The 20,971-nt window shown below is 44.3% G+C and overlaps 1 protein-coding gene across 2 annotated transcripts; it reads right to left on the reverse strand.

Annotated features, from left to right (window-relative positions):
- Window positions 1-16,942: 16,942 nt before the first annotated feature.
- evx1 (even-skipped homeobox 1) lies at window positions 16,943-19,487 on the reverse strand. Of its 2 annotated transcripts, none has more exons than XM_076755326.1 (3): window positions 19,124-19,487; window positions 17,927-18,072; window positions 16,943-17,470 (listed from the first exon to the last, which is right to left on the reverse strand). In XM_076755326.1, the coding sequence occupies exons 1-3, from the start codon at window positions 19,485-19,487 to the stop codon at window positions 16,943-16,945; spliced, it is 1,038 nt and encodes a 345-aa protein (XP_076611441.1). The 2 variants fall into 2 exon arrangements, with proteins under 2 accessions (XP_076611441.1, XP_076611440.1); XM_076755325.1 differs by having other exon boundaries at window positions 17,927-18,162.
- Between the last annotated feature and the right edge of the window lie 1,484 nt (window positions 19,488-20,971).

Genomic DNA, 20,971 nt, shown 5'->3' on the forward strand with positions numbered 1-20,971 from the left:
ACACCATCTTGGCCCGTGCAGACAATAGACTCTGGTCATCCTGAGGTCTTGCTAAAGAAGAGCTACGCCTCTGCCCTGGCCTGCCGAATTAGGCAGCGTAACTGATTCATATTTGGGTGTTTTAATTTGCCTGTGTTTTATAGGAGGCTGCTGAGCCGGCGGTTTCCTCATTAAAGGACACATGAAAGCAGGCTGTAAAGGAGCCTTGGTGAGACCGGCCTGCGCTGACGTCTGAAGGGGACGCAAGCAACCGAACGACCGACCGAATCCCGAGCCAGCCGGTCTGAGCCGGAGGGCCTCACCCTCTCAATCAGGCAGCCAGTGGCGGGACACCAGACACACCACACTGAACTGTGTCCACACCAGGATACGACACCAGTCTGATGTGTCAGCAGGAGTTCAGCGTTTGATGCAAGACTTGTGTTTGTATTGTGGGGTTTGAATAGACTGCTTTTACAATCCTGAGCTGAGAGATATATGGCTTTTTTAACCTTTTCAAGCATCAAACAACACCTCCTGAACATAGATATCGGGACACGTACATGAAGCTGAGCTAAACTGGTCCTGAAATTAAATTTAAGTACGTTATACACAGATCAAGTTTTGTATCTTTCCCATTCCTGCTGATGTGTTCTCAGACTTTGAAGTTAATTGCCCACTTAGTACACCCCCCACTTCTGCCACTTAGGGAATAAAACAGCCTCGGCTCTGAGAGCTGCTGCTGTGATAAATACCTGAGGCAACAGAGTCCATTATTTCACCATTATAACTGCTGGTGGATCCTCTCGCCTGTTTAACGACTCGCTCTTTAAGGAAGTAAGAGCGGTGGGGTCACAGTGCAGGGAGGCACCCTGTGATTCATATCAAACTCACGCTAAGTGGCATGTGGCCAAATTAGTGGCTGAAATCTAGCAGGTATAATAGCTAACCCGGCGGTGCGTAACGAGTCACTGTCTCACTGTGTAGTAATGTGGCCTTGATATCTTTTACATGAACCCACCAATAATAGTCAGGCTATTTAGCCCGAGCCCATATCCACACCCACAGTGTCTGCACATCGGCACAACACCCACACAAGTCTTCATCCTGTTTTGTAGACAACATTCTCCCATCCTGAGTCATTGACTCTGCTTAGGTTCATTAGTGAAGATAATTCTATTGCAGACAGCGGGTCAGCACATAACATGTCATGACGACAGCGCGGCACATAACAGCAGCTAATTATAACTATGAAGGCCTCATTAGAATATGTATGGGGGCGTAGAGAGTTGTTGTGAAGCATGGAGCCACTTTCTGGTTAAAAGCTTGCATCTCAACAATATGAGTAAACGTCTGAGAGGAAAGGACGTGGTCTTGTCTCACTATCTTGTTTTCACTCACTCTGCGGTCGCATCTTGCTCCGAGCTGAATGTGTGTGTTCAAAGGCCTGCAAAAAATTCCATCAGCATATCTCAAATTATCTTCCTAAAATGCTATCCTCCAACATTGTATTTATTCATACTTTCCTATCCTGCTCTGGCTCTCTCTTACTGCCCTTTCCTCCTCTTTCGCACTTCCTTCCTCATATTACCCCCCACACACCCTCTGTCACCTATGAGTAACGACAAAATGCACACTCTATTCATCACACAGTACTGCACATGCTCAGTAGCTCTTCATTATATTAATTACTCTCATTGGAAGAGCGATCATCAGCCCCCGTCAGAATCCATCACCGCCCAGTTCCCACAGAGACCCAGGCCCGGTAAATAATCACTGGTGTCGGTAGCAGGGCTCCGGCCCCGCCGTTCTCGTCAGACCCACCAGGGTGGGCCCTAAATACCCAGGGGGTTGCAGTTCCCACTGAGCTACATTCATCTCTGCCATTGGCAAAGGTAGCTGTCAGGCCAGTTCCAGAGGCTGCTGGTGCTGCTTCATAGCTGTAATGGGTGAGAGCAGAGTAAAGGCAGTCTGAGCCCGACTCAGTCAGAAGGGAATAACACATTCTGTTTTACAACAACCTCTGGAAAGGTGTATGAGGTTCTGTGGATTCATCTGTGTGAGGTAGTAATGGCTTTAAATGAAAAATTAGATCAGGAGTTCAAACAAATTTAAAACTGTAGCAAATCAATCACAGGACTGTGAGGGAGCCCAAAGGGTCAAGTTCACGCTAAACATGCTCGGTGTGGTTCATCAAATGTACGGGTTACTGAGCTGATATCAGTGTTATCTTCTTCTGAACTTTAAAATCTGTACCCTGCACTGCTTGGAAGTCATTGGAACCATTTTAATGAAAGGTAACATGAGGCCAGGGACTGCTGTGGCACTAAAAACTCATTCACTGGTTGGCCATGACTGAATGAATGTAAATGATTCAGCACAGACTGTTAAAATGACACGGATGAAGCAACTGTTGATTGGTCATATCATGCTTAATAAAATCCTGATCAGTTCAGTTTCAGGAAGTTTGTACATACTTCAGGGAGTGTAATTTGAAGCAACTCCAAGAAGCAACCCCAGAAAGCATTTATTGATAGCTTGCAGTTACACTGCAGTTATTGTCTGTAAAGAGGAGCATAACAAAATGAATTAAAGGTCAAACCATTGTCTTGATCGATGCTCAGCTAGTTTTTCAGCCGTTTGTATGGTACCTGGTGTAAACAAGTATTCACTTTGCTAAATGGACTGGAATCGCCTTTATAACACCAAATCTCCAACAGTGTGTGGTTTTTTTAGGTCACTAAAACACAAAGTCCATGTGCATCTTCTTATAGAGGATAGTTAACAGTAAGAAAAGTACAGAATATCACCAATACACCTCCTCTTTCACAATATTTCTGACTTGGAAGAAGAGACCTTTTTGAAACACAGTTCACGACCGCAGAAGCGTTTAAAATGCTAATCAGAAAATTAGCTTACTCACTCTGAATATACCGAATTCCAGCCTCGAGTTGCCCTGAGCATAGCAACTCTGTGATAGCCTCATCTTGCTCTGTTTAAAGCTCTCTTCATGGCCAATTGACCTGATGCTTCACTCTTGTCTCTTGCTAATTGAACAGAGAAGGAACAAGAGAGAGGAAGAGGAACAGAGAGAGCGAGAAAAAGAGGGGGGCTGAGGAGGAAGGACTGGTGTGATAGAGGACGAGTGAGAGGAGAGAAGCGAGGGGTGGTGTAGCATGCAAGGCCTCATTGATTAGGTGGTGAGCGGTGCAATGTTTCTCTCCTGACGCTTACACGCATTAAAGCTACATAAACACCCATAATTGGTTCGTTTAGAGCAGAGTGGAGGGAAACAGCACACCCCCACACATGCAGCCATCACTGTCTGTATGTGTATGAGGAATATATGGAGAGAAAAAAAGAAGCAAAATTAAAAAAAAAAAAAAAAAAAAAAAGGTATCACAAGTTTGCAGAATGTGGGAAGAATGGCCATGAATATGTGTGTGTGTGTGTGTGTGTGTGTGTGTGTGTGTGTGTGTGTGCGTGTGTCACATGTCCCAGTGCTGTACTAAGCAGGAATGATAAAACCATCCTCAGAGACGTGGGATGACAATAACACTCACTTCAGGGAGAGGACGAAATGGGAGGAACGCTGCTGACTGTGACAAATTGGCTCTCAAATATCGAGGTCGGCGATTGGCTGTGGGAGCCAGGAGGGAGAGATACGGTTGGCTGGCTGAGTTGATGGATAGTTATTATGCCACTCTATTAAAAGAATGTGCAACTTTGGGGCTTTGCAGTTCAATGATAGTTGTGGAGAGCTGCTCAGCATGGTCAAATGGGATCCTGCGGAGTGTGCGTGCTCATCTGTGCGGTTCTGTCCATGTCCTGGAACATGCAATAAGACACAAAGTGTGGTAAAGCAAAGAGTCGACTATGAGAAGATTAGACTGCTGTAAGAGCTGTGTGTCCTGCAGCACTGATGAGAGTGAGCCTGTCTCTGTTCCTGGATGACAGTGAGTGTGAGAGGCAATATTCAGGGTGTTCCCTGCGTCCCGTAGCGTTACATCCATCAGGTCGTAAGACCCCCTGACATGGCGTAACTGGCACCCCCACCTCCTACCACACCCCAGAGGACCGTGTCACTGGCTGAATGCAACACACCCTGGATGTGGAATGATGGGATTTCTCGGTCCTGGCTGTCATCTCTAATCTGACACTCTCACCCACACTGCTGAATCTTCATCTGAGTCTCTCTCATGCTGTGCACCGCACGTCCGGTCACACACACACACACACACACACACACACACACACACACACACACACACACACACACACACACACACACACACACAGTGAACTTTCTCCCTCATTCTCCCAATACTCTGAGCCACAAATAAATTTGCATTCACTGCCAATTCAGATGCTGTATCAACATCGCTGAATCTACATATCGTTGACGTGTCCAGGTGCTAAGTCACCATTATGTCTCTCCAAAACACACACCCACACTCTCTCACACACACGCACACAGGAAGGGGGAGGCAGGTCACCGTGGCCCCAGAGCACTGGACTGTGCTAAGCAGGTAAATATAGCGAGGACAAGCTTTATTAGAATAGAAAAAGCTCTGTTACTGTCACAGGTAAGCATGACCGATTGGGAGCTTTACCTCCACGGCCAACTGTGCAACAGTCGCCCTCAGCTATTCCGAGAGGCCTCCGCACCTCTGTGTTGCGCCTTTTCTGTACTTTTCCTAAAAGAAAAAATGTCTCATAAGGCTAATTTTCCTCCTGTTTTAATTATTCCACTGTTTAAAAAGGAGGCATCTGCGGTTTGGTGTGTGTGTGCATGAGTGTTTGTGTGCACCCTCTGTAATTTATTACTAATGTTCTCGGCCTATAAAAAAAGAGGTGTGTATATGTCATGTCTTTCTAATGTAACTGCCTAGCAGATTACCGCCTTATTGCCTCCAAATCAATACCCTTGAGTGGGTGAAAAATAAGGCTTGTTTCATCTCAAGTCCCCTCGGCATCTGCCCTGCACACACACGCACACACACATTCACACACAGACACTGTGAATGCATGCACTTTAACATGCATGTTGATTATAATGTGAAGATGTAAAAAGATCACTGGAAAATGGAGAAAAAAGGGTAGAAATAGAGTGATGATGAGAGAGATGGAGAGCTCAGGCTGGGAAATCTCTCTGGCCATGTCATCACCACTGAGCTGAGACATAAGGAACCATCCATTCTTGATCCTCTGAAGCTCATTGATCCCATCAACCTCCAGATGTAGCAAGAAGGTCCCCTCTCCCCCTTCCATTGCTCCACACTCACTCTATTACTGGGATCAATTTTGATTATCATCTTTAAACTGCCTGTCTTTGACCATGTGCTTCAGGAGCTGGAATAGCTAAAGGTACTGAGGAGGTTTGAGGAAACAAATGGCTGACTTTCGCTCTGAATTTCCCATTTTGGGGTTTTGTGATTCAAAGTGTGGTTGCGGAACCAAAGCACAAGAAATGAAACAATGAGAAGAAAGTTAGGGAGATGGGAATATATGGATAAGAGAGGCAAATTCAGTCTTGTAGATTGGTTTTCTGGTTTGTGGAATGGGCCTTGAATCACTACGTCTGTATTTTCTCTCATCAGTAGCCGACACTTTTTGCACGCTTTTGCCACCAAAGGCACGTCTGCATCAGCATCAGTGTCCAGCTCCTTCCTGTCCTCCTTTATTCCACTCTCCCATTCACACACCTGACTCCATTCCGTCAATCATGCCTCTCAGATAGCACCATGATCGCAATCGACACTCAAATGATGGAAGTGAATAAAACTCATTACTGACAGTCAGCGTGAGTCATGGCAGGGCATTAAAAGTTGCGTCTGGCCCGCAGCCGCTCATCCCTCAGCCATGCTTTATGATGGGGAGAACCTGGTTCTGTTCCCATCGCCTTTCCGCGCCAGTCTCCATCAATCCACCACACCTACAGACACCCCCGCCTCCCCTGTACTTAATGCACCTTGTGTTGTCAGACATCAAGCCGCTTTTATCCAAGTAGTGGGAGTTTTTAGCTGAGGGTTTTGGACGAGCAGTATCAGAGAAGTCTTGGTGTCTGCGGTTGCAAAATGTGGTTGATGTAATAAACCGAACGAGCTACTACTTTTTATTTTTAATTACTAACCCATTGCCACTCTCTGGAACTTGGGACCAATTATTTCTCACACTGGTAAATGCAATGGTTGCAAAAAAAAAGACCCCTGTGCAGCCATTACACTGCTGCTGTTCATACTCTCCACCTGACTATACTAACCACTGCCTAAACAAGTCTTTACCTAATGTAAACTAAGTGAGTCACCCACCGTCTTCGACCTCCTCCTAACTGTTCCTGTCCTCATAAACCCAGAGCAGAGAGAGAGCAGTGTTTACAGGAACACAGGAGCGGCTCACCTCTGATCTGCCCTGTGATAGGGGAAGAAGAAAAGACAGAGAGAGAAGGACAGAGAGAAACAGAGAGGAAAGGAGACACCAGGGGTTACATGATTGCAGGACAAACTCATAAAAGTTCCATTAACCCGCGAGGAGTTAAAGAGGTCCTGTTTTCATCCAGCAGACAGCCGTCACAAACAGAGCATCACCATAAACCGTATCCTCCTTCTTTACCTCCATCTTTCTCTTAATCTCTAGCCCTCGCTCTCACAGTCTCTCTGTCTTTTTCTCCTTCAGGCCTTCCTTTTATTTTATTGTCCTTTTTTCCTACTTTTTGATATTTTACTCATTTATTCCTTCCTAAGCGGTGGACAAACACAGATCTATAAAACAAGGATTCCCTATAGGCTCTGTTCCTTCAGCTCTTCCTCCCTCTCTTTCCCTAACCCCCCTCCTCCCCCTCAGATGACCAAAACAGGACTCCCTCCGTACGCCCTCTCCCCCCTTAATCTGGGTTCCTGGTCTGTGAGTCACAACCTGAAGACGCCACAGGTCTGTCAGCGTCAGTCTGTCTGTCTTATTAAAGCGGCTCGCCATTCATCCATGTCCGTTCACCGACTGCTTTCATGTAGATCTGCTTTAAAGAGAAGTTTACTTCAAATGTGACTGCAGTCTTTTTATAGAGTACACGTGAGTGTCCTTAGATTACACACGTAATAATTAAACTGTGTTTGCTCTTAAAGTGAAAACAAGAATTCTGGTTGTGAGGACTGTTTGTTGAGGAAATCTGTGATTGTGTTGTTTTAATTTTGTTGCCATCTTCAGTGTTGAACTCAGCATCAGATCTACTCATCTCTGCACTGTCCAGAGGGTTCACTGTAAATCCACTCTTTTTCCTATGCTTTCAGTCCTGCTTTCTATTGTTGCAATATGCTTACTAAGCAGCTCTTCTTTGATTGATTCCATGCAAACCACGGTGGCCTCTGCCAGCAACAAAACACATCACTTCCTGTTCGCCAGGGGGAGACCCAAGTAACAAAGACTTCACAGAACAATAAATGTAAAAGAGTTAGGTATGAGCTGAAACATAACTGTCCATCAGTTATTGGTAAGAGTAGTAAGTGCAACTTTTTGAAATAAATATAAGGTCATTTTAGAGAATGTTACTTCAAATTAATTCAGAAAATTCTAAGAATTATTTTTAATCTTAGTCTTCTCTACATTATGACTTAAATGCCGTGCAATTTATTGTGCAAAAAATCATTGGCTATTTGTCAGTGTAGGTTTTGGTCTCATTATGTCTCAACATCTCTTTCTGCAGGAGGGGCTTTACACAAAACTATCATGACATGGGTACTTTTAGGCAAGAAAACGATTTGGTTAGGTTTAGGTTAAGATCGTGGTTTGGGTAAGAATTAGCACGTTTGCGTGAGTAAAATACATTATGTATGTGATGTTACATACACAATGTTACGTATGTGACGTATCTTAAGTTAACTCATGTACTTTTTTAAATGAATTGGTTCTGTGTAACAAACCATCTTGCTCATCATGTTGTTCTATCTGCTGTTATTAAAAAAAACACATTAAGATGATATAGATTCTAACAAAACAGATGCAATAAAATATGATCATGTGGTACATCATATCATCAAAATTAATAATCATGCATCTAGGGAAGAATCAGGATTAGCATTTAAGCTCAAATCCTGCAGCCTTACATGTAATCGTGCACTTCAACCAGCCTTTAATCCTACAGATAAATATGTTTCTGTTGACTCATCCATTGTGAAATAATCCTGACAAGTTTATTTGTACAGATACTTTGAGCACTGAACACACACACACATACAAACACACTCCGCTCACCCCACCTCTACCTTGTCAATCATAACAGTTTTATAGTTTTGGGGAGGTCTGCTCGTAGTCAAAAAGTAGGAGTGTTCTTTCAAATCATCCATTAAGGCACTAAGCACAGCCTCTTTGCTCCTCTTCTGATGCCCGCACTATCTGGTACCACTATCTCTTCAGCAACCTTTCCCATGGTGTAACCTTACCTCCCAAACTTATCTTGTCTCTTTCTCTCTCTCACACGTGTGCGCGTGCACACACACACACACACACGCACACACATCAGTCTGTTCCTGCTTGGTTGGCACACTTGGTACCAAAACGCACATTCTAGTGTGAGCTCCTCCATTGGGACTTGACCATTTGTGAAGCTTCAACTCCTAGTTATTGCTCCAATGCCTGTCAAGCTTTGCATTCACTCACAGTGCATAAATACTGTTTACAACGATAACGGAAGCCCATTTCCCACACAAACGTCTTTGTACATTGTGAAACAATGGCTCCTTGAATATAGGCAGAGATACACAGAACTGGCCTCTCATTTCTAGCCCATGGCCAGCAAATATGATGATTAAAATGGCAACTGTTCCTCGCAGATTTTTTTCAGCTGTAACTAGCTACCTAATTGAGCTAACGTTAGCCCTGTGAGTTGGTTTAAGAGTTGTCCTGAAGCTGATTGGCAATCGCTGTTCTAAGGTTTACCATCCGAATTTCTTTCCAGAAAAACATTTGTGTTCAGCCCTGTTCATTCGTTCCATATCTCTACTGTGAGGTCACTATGCATGACCCTCAATTCAGCCTGCACTGCTTTTGAATTAAGCTTTTCATCTTCAGTTAACATCACCAAACCGCAGCTATTGGTCAGCAGCAGTTAGAGGTCAGCAGGACGACTCAGCACTTCAACCTCAGTGCAGGTTGGGGGATGGGGGGACTGGAGTCAGAAGGGCGGGGGGTTGGGAGATGGAGGAGCGGAGAGAAGGGGAAGCCCAGACGCCCCGATCCCCCAGGAGAGGACCACTGGGCTGGGTGTGACGGTCATGGGATGGAGGCATAATGAGGATACATCACTGCAGCATTGGGGTGCTCTGTCACAGACACACACACCACCAGGGATACAGTAGTGACACACTGACTACACATCCACATCACCAATGGCCCGCACAGACATCAAATTACCATCAAACCTCTGAGCTGATCGTGGCAGACAACGTCAAATAAGCTCCAATCTCCCTGTAAAACACAGCATGCTGCATTTTGAGTGATGCAAGATCAGTGGGACTGTGGGAACATGCTTTTTCTTACACTCCGCTCCGCTCTGGAGTCTGTTTGATGATTCTCTGGGAAAGAAGGGGCACAAGTTTTCCTGTCGCCTTCAGCCACCGCCGTTACTGAGCAGTAAAGCGACCAGCGTGCTGTAAAATAAAATGAGGTGTGGAGAGAATTGGACTGATCTGCAAAGCCATTGGCTGCCCAGAGAGTCGTAAAATAATAACACTCCGTCATAAAACAAAGTGCTTATTAAATCATTTTAAACAATATCGAACGATGTGGTGTGCTCCGTGAGCACAAAACAAAAAAAGATCTCATGGGGAAAGCAGCTGAACAACCAAATGAAATTTAATAAGTTGATCATCATCACAATGCTGAGTAAGACTTTTGGGAGACCTTGGTGGCTGAGCTCCTCCCAGTACTATCAATAAAGTGTCACTTGGCCATTATGTGGCCATTACTTGGACTTTAAGTGACAATTGTACATCAGAGGAGCAGAGGAGTACAGCCCCCCCCGCATTACTAAAATAAGCCTGTGGTTATTTCTTTCTGTGCGGTGGTGGGAACAACCTACAAAAAAAAAAAAAAAAAGTGCACGCACAGTGTGTATGTTATACACCATCATGTCATATATTGGATTTTCAGTGTGAAGTAATGACACTGCCCTCCAAGTTGGTGACCAAGTAGGCATGTACAACACACACACACACACACACACACACACACACACACACACACACACACACACTCACTCACACATGTGTCCTAACATCTTTACTGTCTGCAGTCGCTCTGTCACACTTGCTGGCTGGTGAACTAAAACTCTTGCTGCATTGATCCGCAGTGAACGGATTTCTACCACTATCACTGCAATGGAGGGCTAATAAAGGACTGGGACCTTGAGAGGACTCTGACAGGAGGTTCCATATGGATTTGTGCATCAGTACAAGTAATGAGGATGTAGAGTCTTGCAGTTCAGGAAGAGAGAAAACACAAGCTGCACTATAGCTAGGAAGTTAAAATGATCAACTGTACAAGTTAATCATGTTAAGCATCTGCTAAATGAATGTAACTCATACAGCTACACTGTATGAGTTACTTACAGTGCGCAGTGTACTTCATGGTGAGACAGTTTCATTGTCTTGGAATTAGTTCAAAGAAAACTGAATTTCCTGCTTTCCCCATCCTCTTCTTTTGGTCATTGTACCTATATCAATTTATTGTGCACTCCAGTTCAAAGGCTTTTGGTTTGATAAAGATCATTCATGAATGCCTAAGAATAAAAAGCCGTATTTATAACTGGTGAACTGAATGCCTGCAAAATACAGTGATTCAGTCTTTTACTCCAAGTAGTCAAATCACAGCTATATACGTTGAGTTTCCCAAGAAGGGTGACCAACAGGCTGGATGGCCATTGCTTGAGAAGAAGGCTGAACAAAGGCAACAAGAGACAAGGTATCAGCCAGTAAAAGCAAAATACAGAATTGAATTATAGTAGTTACGTTTCCTTTCTTCACCTGTGAATTTCAGTGTGAATGATCACAGTAACAAGCAACATGAGTGTCAAATGTTCTTGACATTTCCTGCTCCATGAATCACAGCAGAGGAAATGCTTCCACCTGGATTGGGGCAACTTCACAGAGTTCCTGCAGAGTGAAATATGAAGATGGCCAATGTCAAAAAAAGCTGGAAAGAAATATGCTGTGCTGGCTTACACACCCAATCCGTAAATCACCATTTTGCTTAAGGGTCATAATCCATAGAGCATGCTGGTAAATACCTGCAGGCTCTTTGCTACTGTACATTGCCATGGTTGTTTTTCTGGCATATCTGGCTTATCGCGCTCGTCTGGATTCCACTCTGTCGCGCCAACTAATCTCCAGCTTCTCAACATTTTGCAAGATTGCAATGACTTGGACCCTGCCTGCAAAAAACTCCTTTTTTTCTGCAAAAACACAGGAGTGTTGACTTTTGGTCACTTTTAACAACCACTGGTGTTCCATATAACTGTGAATGAGCCAAAATACAAAGGAAAAGTACACTGAAATCCTTTGAAATTGTGCCCCCTCCATTGTTGCTGAAACAGTCTGATTCTTCTTTGATTTTTAAAATCAATAATCAAAACCTTGTATCCTCTATTGCAGTCAGAAACGGCTAAAAACCTGAGAACTCAAATGATAGCAAAGAGGATAAAAATGAGGAAGGATCAACACTAATTCAGGAGACGGTTCTGCTTCACCGCCAGCCACAGCAGAAGCTGTTACACAAGAGGTGACACTCAAACCAACCCTGTCCATACCCTTTAATTTCAACATGATGAATTATCAGACTGTTTTGTACAATATAGTCACAATTTTGTGTTACCTGTCTGCTCTCAGCAATAGAAATGGATATTTTTCCTGGTCTAATAACTTGCTCAAGAAATCTCATTGCACTCAGTATTCTGTGTTTTCTTGGTTCATTACTTCTGTGGCCTGCAGAACACTGACATCTTTGTTCAGCTGAAAACACAACACCACAACTGGGAAAATGTCACTGAAAGCTGTATTTCAGCTCAACAGCAGCGGGGAAATAAAGGGAGACTGGGAGGCTGAAATCAGCTCTTTCAAATCTTTAAAATACTTGATATTTGTGTGAGGGGTTGAGGTGCATCCTATCAGCCTGAACCATGAGTTAGTAACAGCAACTCTCGTATGAGGTCATCGCACAAATTTTAGGGTTAAAATAAAAATGTATTGCATTTACATTAAACATGGGCCTCTGGGTTCATTTGAATGCAAAACAAATTATGGCCATTCAAACTATATTTCAGAATATAATTAACTCTGTGATGCCATTATGTTCAACACACAACACAAGTCTGACTTCAACTTCAAATGCTCCACCTTCAAAATTAATTCTAAAAGCCGAAATTATTCGTCACATCCTCGTTTTAAAGTTGACAAAGGACGCTAATCTGAAGTGGTGCTGCAGGACCTGGACAAAACTGGGCCTTCCTGCTGCAGAGACAGCAGGTTCATAACTTCAGGTATTCATATCACTGAATTCCTGCATCTTAAAAAAAGAAGTCTTAACGCTTCAGCATGGAATGAACCATGATTCCATGCAATACGTCTCGTGGAACTGTATTGATCTACATTTGATTGAATTCCCAAGCCTGCGTTATCGTATGCACAAAGGATATATTGATTTTCAGTTTTTATTGACCGCTGACCTCACTCGTGTTATACTGTTTGAGGTTTCGAGAACTGGAAAACAGTGATCTTATAGAAAAAGACACACAAATGACCGCACGTACATTTTCCCGAGCAACAAACACGTTGGACGCCGCACACCTGCTTAAGAGCACCAGGAGCAAACCATATTAATAAAGAGGGGAGTGTAGTGCATAGACAACATCGATTTTGTGTTATTGCATTGATAATCGTTTGTCACTGCGTCGCGTATATTAATTTCTGCTTTTGTAAACATTTGCTTTAATGTTATCACTTAGTGTTTTTTTTTTTTTTGACAAATATTTATTATTTTGGTGTCCTAGTTTCACCCGCATGGTATTTTCCAACTTCTTACCTGCAAAGAAGATCTATAAAAAGCGGCTAGTTGCTTCTCTCAGAGTGTTTGAGTCACGATGACAGAAATGTCGGAACAGTTTAGATCACATGTGACCTACCGGCCACCAATGTTTAATCCAACACCATCTGCACGTGTAAGCATCTTTTCTATTCTCTTCTTTTTTTTTTTTCCCTTTCTCACATAAATACACTGAAATGAGGTAAAATTCCTGCCGTGAGGTGAAATCATTTATGCTGCTACAATCTGAAGTTGACATAAGTGGACATCCATGAGTGATGTTAATGGTTTTGTTCACGAACTGTGACAATTAACCAATTTGTGCTCATAGGAAAGATAATTATGAAGAAAAAAAAGGGGGATTTCAGACCGATTGTATGAGCTTGCATCTACTCTGCATGTAGTTTGGTGAAGTAGGATAAATTAGGTCCATCGGTGGCCCGTAAATAACCCCACCACAAACCAGATTTGCTGTTGCTGTTGACAGAAAAATCCACACAATGTGAACTTGTTGATGTCTGTATTTCTTTAAATGCTGCCCTTTCTTCAACGAGCCGTTTCATGGTCCACAGAACCCAACATTGCGAGAGTATTTGGATTAAAGATGTTCATTTTCGGGCCAGAAAGGAAAATTTTAACATGCATGAGCACAGAACCCTTGAGAAACAGCTCTGATTTGAGCAACCAAAACATTTAAGAGCATCCTTTTGTATTCTGAATCCACCCTGCTGTATTTTTTCTTGCTCTTCTATGTCACACAAGCCCGTAGCAGCCCATTTTCCAGCTGCATATAGCTGTCTCCAGTGCACCGTAAATAAGGCTGATAAAGACGCCGCCGAAAACGACTTTCACGCGTCCCCCGATTGATTTAACGTGACCCCCGTTTCCAAATGATATTGGAAGCCTATTTAAACAGATGAAGGCTTAAATTGTCTTGCTTGTATGCGCATTAATCTCCCATTCATCATCATTACTGTGTGATTGGTCCGTCCACGCCTCCGCCAGCCCCTTGCGTTACGACAAGGGCCTGTAAATTAGGATGTAATCCAATTTAAACAGCGGCAGCAGCAGCCACAGATCCATTTGGTGCGTTTTTGAATTTGCTGCCGGTGGACAGCTGCACTGCACCGCCCCTATCAAAATGCTTTGTGCTGGTTTTGGGAGCTGGGGAGCCCTGAGCCAATTCGCACAAATAGGATCTTGTAAGGCTGGTGTAATTGGTGTTTTGTGCGCAATCTATGAGCCCATCATATCTTGAAGCTCAGTCATACGCAATCTTTCAGCGATTAAATGGCATGTTGATGCTGGATTAGGCCGCTGAGGATGCAGCCATGTAGTTTATGCAGTGAAGAGAGATGGGGATCCATATGCGTGGCTGGGTAAATGTGGTTGTAATTTGCCTCACTTTAGTATGTCATTCTGGCACAGTGTGACGCGGCTTTTAGAAGATGATCGTATAGTGCTGCCGCTCCTGTGTAACCAAATGAAAATCAGCTCCAAGCTTTCCAGGCTGTTAAAAATAACCCGCTATGAAACCAGAATTTTGGAGAGACTGCGCCTCTTGAATATTCAGCTACCCTGACTCGGTTCGTCTTTATTTTATAGCACGATTTTATTATGCGCGAGCCAAAACCATTTCCCTGCGTGACCCGTGTCCCCATCAGGCTTAAAGACACCGGCTGATAGTTTACATAAATCTGCCTTGTGGTTTCTCCTCGACCCGGGCGGCTTAAACGGTGTATTATTCCAAACATATGCATTTTAATCAGCTCGGTCACACTTACAAGAACTCCAGTTAATAAGGCCATCAATCAAACGCGAGTGTAGGGGGAGAGGGGGGGCACATCGGTGCGGCGTGTGTTTGTGCGGTGTCTGATTAGGATGAACCTTTTAGCTCAGAAAGCTTCAGAGGAGGATGAAAATCAAGTGACCGTTTGGGGTCTGCTTTAGTTTGGGCACAGCATACGTGTTCATGGAGGAGGCAGCTTGGAAACAATGCAGCAGGGTATTTTGAATTCATGTGCTTTGCTAATTATTCGTTAGTGTTAAGGCTGCAGGATAGTGTCTCACCTCAAAAAACGAGTTGGGTATTTTTGAAAAAAGGCAAACCTTGCCTGTTAGATTAGCTACAGTGACGCAGTTGGCCAGCCTTTTTTGCCAGGTGGACTGTAAGGCCCGCGCTAAATGCCTGCGCACATTACTGCAAAACTTCTAATCTCTCCCATCTACGACGTTAAAACCCCATTTAAAATGTGATTTGTGTGTCTCTCAGCGGGCCGCAGCACCTCGCCAAATCCCATCACGCTCAGAAAAGACTTTTAATTTGCGCAGCCCCACTCAAATGCGACCAATTAAGATCCCACTGATTGGTGGAGGGCCTCTCTGAAATCATCGATCTCTTTGCATTTCCAATATCTCTAGACAACTAATTCTGTCGTGTCTATTAAGTGGTCGGAGAGAAAATATGAGGGCCGTTAGTGGAGCCCGGGGACCACTTAACTGTCACAGTCAATCTAGCCGTCCCATCAGGAGATATGGGGGCGCACTGGCGTTTTTGACACCAACCGCTTGAGAACAAAATTAGTGTTATTATTGGAGGGGGTTGGTGTGGGTGAGACTCCAATTGTCAGCACAGAAAATCCTTAACAGGCTACAAGCGAAATGAAAATGACCTGAAGGGAGGAAAAGTTGTTTGAATCCGATTTTGTTCCGTAACATTTAGGTAATGGATGAATTTCCATTCTCTTATACCCCTATTCGGGCTGTTGGCCATTTAAATAACATCATAAAGGTGTTGAGAAGACACACACTCCGTTGCTCCATTGATTCTTTGACAGTGTTTATTGCAAATTAGACGTTGAGGACAACCCAGCCAAAATAAAATAAAATAAAATAAAATAAAATAAAATAAAATAATAACCAACAAAAACAACATAATCAGTCACTTGTTAGTCCACTTTCTCCACAAAAAACCCACTAATGTGGCGCCACTGTAGCAGTGCAAAGCGAGAAATCATATTTTAAAAGAGGCCTGTAGGCGCATATCAATCACATTTTCATCAGATTGGAGAACTGGCTCTCATGTCGTAAAGGGAGAGAACTGAAAGAGTGTTCGATGGCCTTTAAAAATGTTCACTTCTATTTTTTTTTTTTCATTGTGATTGTCCTCCCTCTGTCTCTCTCCATCCTCTTCTGGGTCCCTCTCCCTCCCCTCCCCTCGTCAAACCGTGCGGGCTGTAGTAATCCGTTCCCCTGGCGCCTTGTTACCTTTTGGCAGTAACGATCCCTTCCTGGTATTATCATTAATTCAACACTCAAAATTCACCGGGTCGTACATATACATCACTTACTAATTTTCCTAGCATCTGCACATTTCGGCCCGGGCCGCCGTGGAGGGCCCCGGTGTGGAGAGCTGCGTTATAATGAGACGGGCGCAGTCTGTTAACAAATCCCCTTGTTAAAAAGAGAGACGGAAAGCATCATTCTCGCTAACTAACAATACATGTAGGTCGATTTGGACGCGTAAAGAGACGACAAGAAATGATAAAAACCTTAACGTCATCCATCACGGAGATTTAAACGTTTCTCTGGATCCCCTCTCTCTCACACATCAAATTAATCTTCTAAAAATCAAATCTGCTTTTGTGTCCGTGCCGTCATATTTCAGACCACTGCCCTGGCTCTGCAATGGGATTATTATTTTTCAGTAATGGGAAGATCCGTTGTGCGTCACAAAGCTGAAGATCTGGCTAATTATCTTGCCTCAAGTCTAAGGTGGCTTTCACTGCTTACAGGCTACCTCTTCATGCTGTTTCAGTCCTGATCATATAATATGTTAGGTTAAAAGCTTATGGTAAAGGCTAACATAGAGAACAAGGGTTGGTTTGTTTTGGTTTTATCTGGTCAGAGGCACTTCTTCCCTCTGGTCTAATGTCACAGATGAGGATTTGCTGAGAATTGAAGGCGTGAAAGTGACAAAAGCGTCAGTCCTGCTAGTTGGGGAGCAAGCGAAGTCCGAGGCGGAGGGCCTGGCTGAGATACCGTTGGATTGACTGGAGTGACAGGCCAGGCAGGAGCAGGGGCTTCCTCCGGGACCGAGGCCGTGGGTCGGACCCGGGTACAGGGACGGGTGTCTAAAGGCGCACAGGAGCTCCGGCCTCTGGTAGGGGTGAGACAGCATCCGGAAACTGTCAAGGGAACGCAGGGGGTTGGAGAATGGGGTGGCGGCCGGAGCCGAGCCAGCTCCCACACCCAGGTGGGAGTAGTAAGGTAGCGGCAGGTGGGACGGGAAGGGGTAGGGCAGGTTCCCCGTGGCCGCCGCGTGGCTCATCATGTAGGTGTAGAAGGCCGGGTCCGCGGGGTGAGGCCACGTCATGGCCAGACGCTGGCGCTTGTCTTTCATCCTGCGGTTCTGAAACCACACCTGGGACAGAGACACACCGAGTCAAATATTAACTACGTCCCCCACTGGTTCAAAGACAAACCACAATAACAAAGCAGATATGTAGCTCATACAGTAGTTCCGCTTTTACGCACCGATTTGAATTTGGGTTACTGCGAGTTTTTGCTTTTGTTTGAATTTGTCTTGCGAATTATGTGGAATTTTACTATTGTTCTTGTTCCATTTGATTTTTTTAAATGAAGATAATTAAAAAAATAACAAAAAAATAAAAAGAAAATAAAAATCAAGGCCTTGCGGGTTTTTTTTTTCAAATTTCTTTGTATATTTCGGTATTTTAAAAAAATCACCTTTCAGAATCCGTTTTTTAAACAGGACTCTACTTTTGATAGACCTTTACGTGCCCACAAAACATGAGCCTGTATTCTCAGATGGAGGCCTGCCTCAGCTCTGCTCCTTTGAGACAGAGTAATATCTCACCTTGATTGTGGTTTCAGGTAGATTTAAGGCGGCCGCCAGTTCGCATCTCCGCGGCCTCGACACGTAGTTCTCCCGGTAAAACTCCTTCTCCAGCCGTGCGATCTGCTCCCGGGTGAACGCTGTCCGGTACCGGCGAATCTGATCCGCTGAATAGGACAGAGAGCCCTGACCCGGGACAGTCGTACCCGGGTCAGCGCCGGTCTCACTCGGATGACCCGGAGAATCCCCATTTCGACCTGAATCAGTACGCAGAATGATTAATCAGATATGATTAGCATACAGTTTCAAACACCATGCAGCAGAATCATTTAAATGGAAGAAAAACACATTGAGTGTTTTATTTCTTTCATTCGTTTCGTATTTGATATTTTCTAAGAGGTGGCATTTGAAGACGATTTCAATATTTTTACCTCTCTCTTTCACTTTTATTATTTAGGGCCTTCTTGACGTACAGCGTCGGCAGCTCGTGTCGTCTTTTGTGCAGTTTTAACAAGTGCTATTTTTAGCAGTATTATTTTCCAGATTGTTTTGATATGTTGAACATATTTAGTTGACTAAAATGATGCTTCATGAGCTTGTATTGTTGCCATTCATTTGTCTTCTTGTCATCCTTTTGGTTTGAAGGGAACAGCAACCACAAATGATTCATATATGTCTATTAATATTTACGTCTAATTTCGGTAAGGGATGTGACACATTTGCAGCAGACGGTCTTCAGTGTTTGCTTCTTAGACGACGCCGGATAGACACAAACCCCCATGTTAGTGGCCTTCCCTTCACGTTTTTGCTTGTGGTTTACATAAAATCCTGCATTCCTCCTCATGCAGTAAATATATAGGCTCTGAGCTGATTTGCTCTACGAGTGACTCACTGTCAAACTGAGGGGAAAATGCCTGGTTAGATTGTGGGTGTCACCTCAGCGTGTCTCCAGCCACACTGGTCATTTGACAGAACAGCTGTGCAGCACCGACTGCACTTATATCTTGCTGTTATTGACGCTAAACTGTATTAAAATAGTGTCGTTTGAAATTTCGATTTCATTGCACATAATTATGCATTTTATTTATTTTTATGTTTTAAGTCCGGGTGCACATTGACATCTCCGATTGACATAATCCACGTTGGCGTTCAATCAACTCATTAGCACAACCATGCAGTCACAGAAAAGCCGCAGTGGCATGCAGCTCCCAAACCTACCTTTAGCTGTTGGGTAGTCCATGCTTTCAGGCGTGCAGCTGACATCAATTTCCTCGTAGAAGTCCGACTCGGTGTCTGAGCTGCTGCCGTCTTTGTGGTGGTGATCAGTCCGGTGCCTCTCTCCGGAGGAAGACGTGCCAACTGGCCTCATATCGGCGCACATATTCCTCCGTGCGCTCTCCTCTATCACCACCTCCGTCCTGTCCCGGGAGTAGGGCGCAGCGCCGGGGCTCAGACAGCTCCTGTGGCCCGGCTTCCCCTGCGGTTCTCGCACGGGGCTCCCGATGGCTTCCGTCAATTTAGAGCCGCTCTTGCCAAGCTGACCTCCCTCCGCCAGCATCACCATCTCCTCTCTGCTTTCCATCACAAGCACGACTTAAAAACCTCGACTACGCGGGAGAGTGCGAGCCGTCAAAAACCAAGGCGATGATTTTCAGGTTGGAGGGGTGTGTGCGTGTTGTAGTGGTGATGATGGTGGAGGCGGGTGGGGGGGTTGAGTCCCGAGGAGAAGGAGAGGCTTCTGGAAAAAAGAGGGGATGCAATCCGGTCTGACCCTGAGAGAAGAGCGCTCCAGAGTGCGCAGAGGGAGCTCTGGGAGGGATCACCATTTACCCTCTCTCTCTCTCTCTCTTTCTCCAGAGCTGTCATTCTTAATAGGCCCGTCGTCATGATGGTCCCCCCCCTGATGACGACACGCATTGATTGGATATGGGTAAACAGACGGAGACATGTCAGTGTCGAGAGGAAGGTGAGGGGCGTCAAGGGGCACAACAAGCAGCTATGGAAAACACATCTATCTATCTATCTATCTATCTATCTATCTATCTATCTATCTATCTATCTCTATCTTCACTGAGTTAATACAAACTTATTGAATGATTGTTTTACGTAATAAAGAGAAAAACCACCAATAACATAAAATTTTAATTCACAATTTTGTATGAACTTTATCTTTTGATCATCATGATTGTAGTTAGTGCAGAGTTGTAGAATATTTTAAGGATAAAAGCGAACACTTATCAATCAAAATGTATGATACGCTTGCACTTTAGTCTGCATCCCCCCATCTCTATCCTCCCCCCGTTCTCCCACCACCTCCACTCCACCTAAAGTGGAGTCAAGTGAAGTCCTCAAGGGTCAAGTCTTACGGTCAGAGTTTAGATAACACACCATTTGACATGAAGTCCTTGAAGACAACAATGTGGACTCCAGCAAGTCATTATTTGTGCCTATTAAACAAGCTATGAAGCCTCTTATTACCATAACAACTGTATGTGTGTACATACTTTAAATGAATATCTGCACATCAGAAGTGAGCCTCTGTCTCATTCAACCACATGCATTTAAAAGAGGAAAAAAATACAACATCATGGTGTGCTGCTGTGACAATGCCTCAACCAGAAGTGTGGGGCAGAAGTGATGGGACAGAGAGAGAGAGAGAGAGAGAGAGAGAGAGAGAGAGAGAGAGAGAGGGATCTATATCATTCAGTAAAAAGTCACTGAGCAACGATAAAGGAGGAGTCACAGTTCAGGACATGTTCTTGTAGGGGCTGACGCTGAGATGATGAGCTCACCACCCATTAACTTCCTGTGTGTTTAGGGAACAGATAGACTCTCTCTGGGATCACGGGCCTAATGCGGATTTAACACAGTTGTAGCACATTCAGTCTCATATATCCTCGATGGGAAACTGTGAAGGATGCAGTGCACACAACGTCCGCTGAAAGGTGTCTGAGGTTAATGCGTCCTCAGGCAGTAATCAAGTTCACGCAGCGTTTGCTCCAACTTTCCGCCTTCAAGCAACGACAAATATTCACTTCTTTAAGCCTCAATGACTGTAAATTATAT

This window comes from Chaetodon auriga, chromosome 17 (assembly GCF_051107435.1).
Source record: "Chaetodon auriga isolate fChaAug3 chromosome 17, fChaAug3.hap1, whole genome shotgun sequence".
Taxonomy (NCBI): domain Eukaryota; kingdom Metazoa; phylum Chordata; class Actinopteri; order Chaetodontiformes; family Chaetodontidae; genus Chaetodon; species Chaetodon auriga.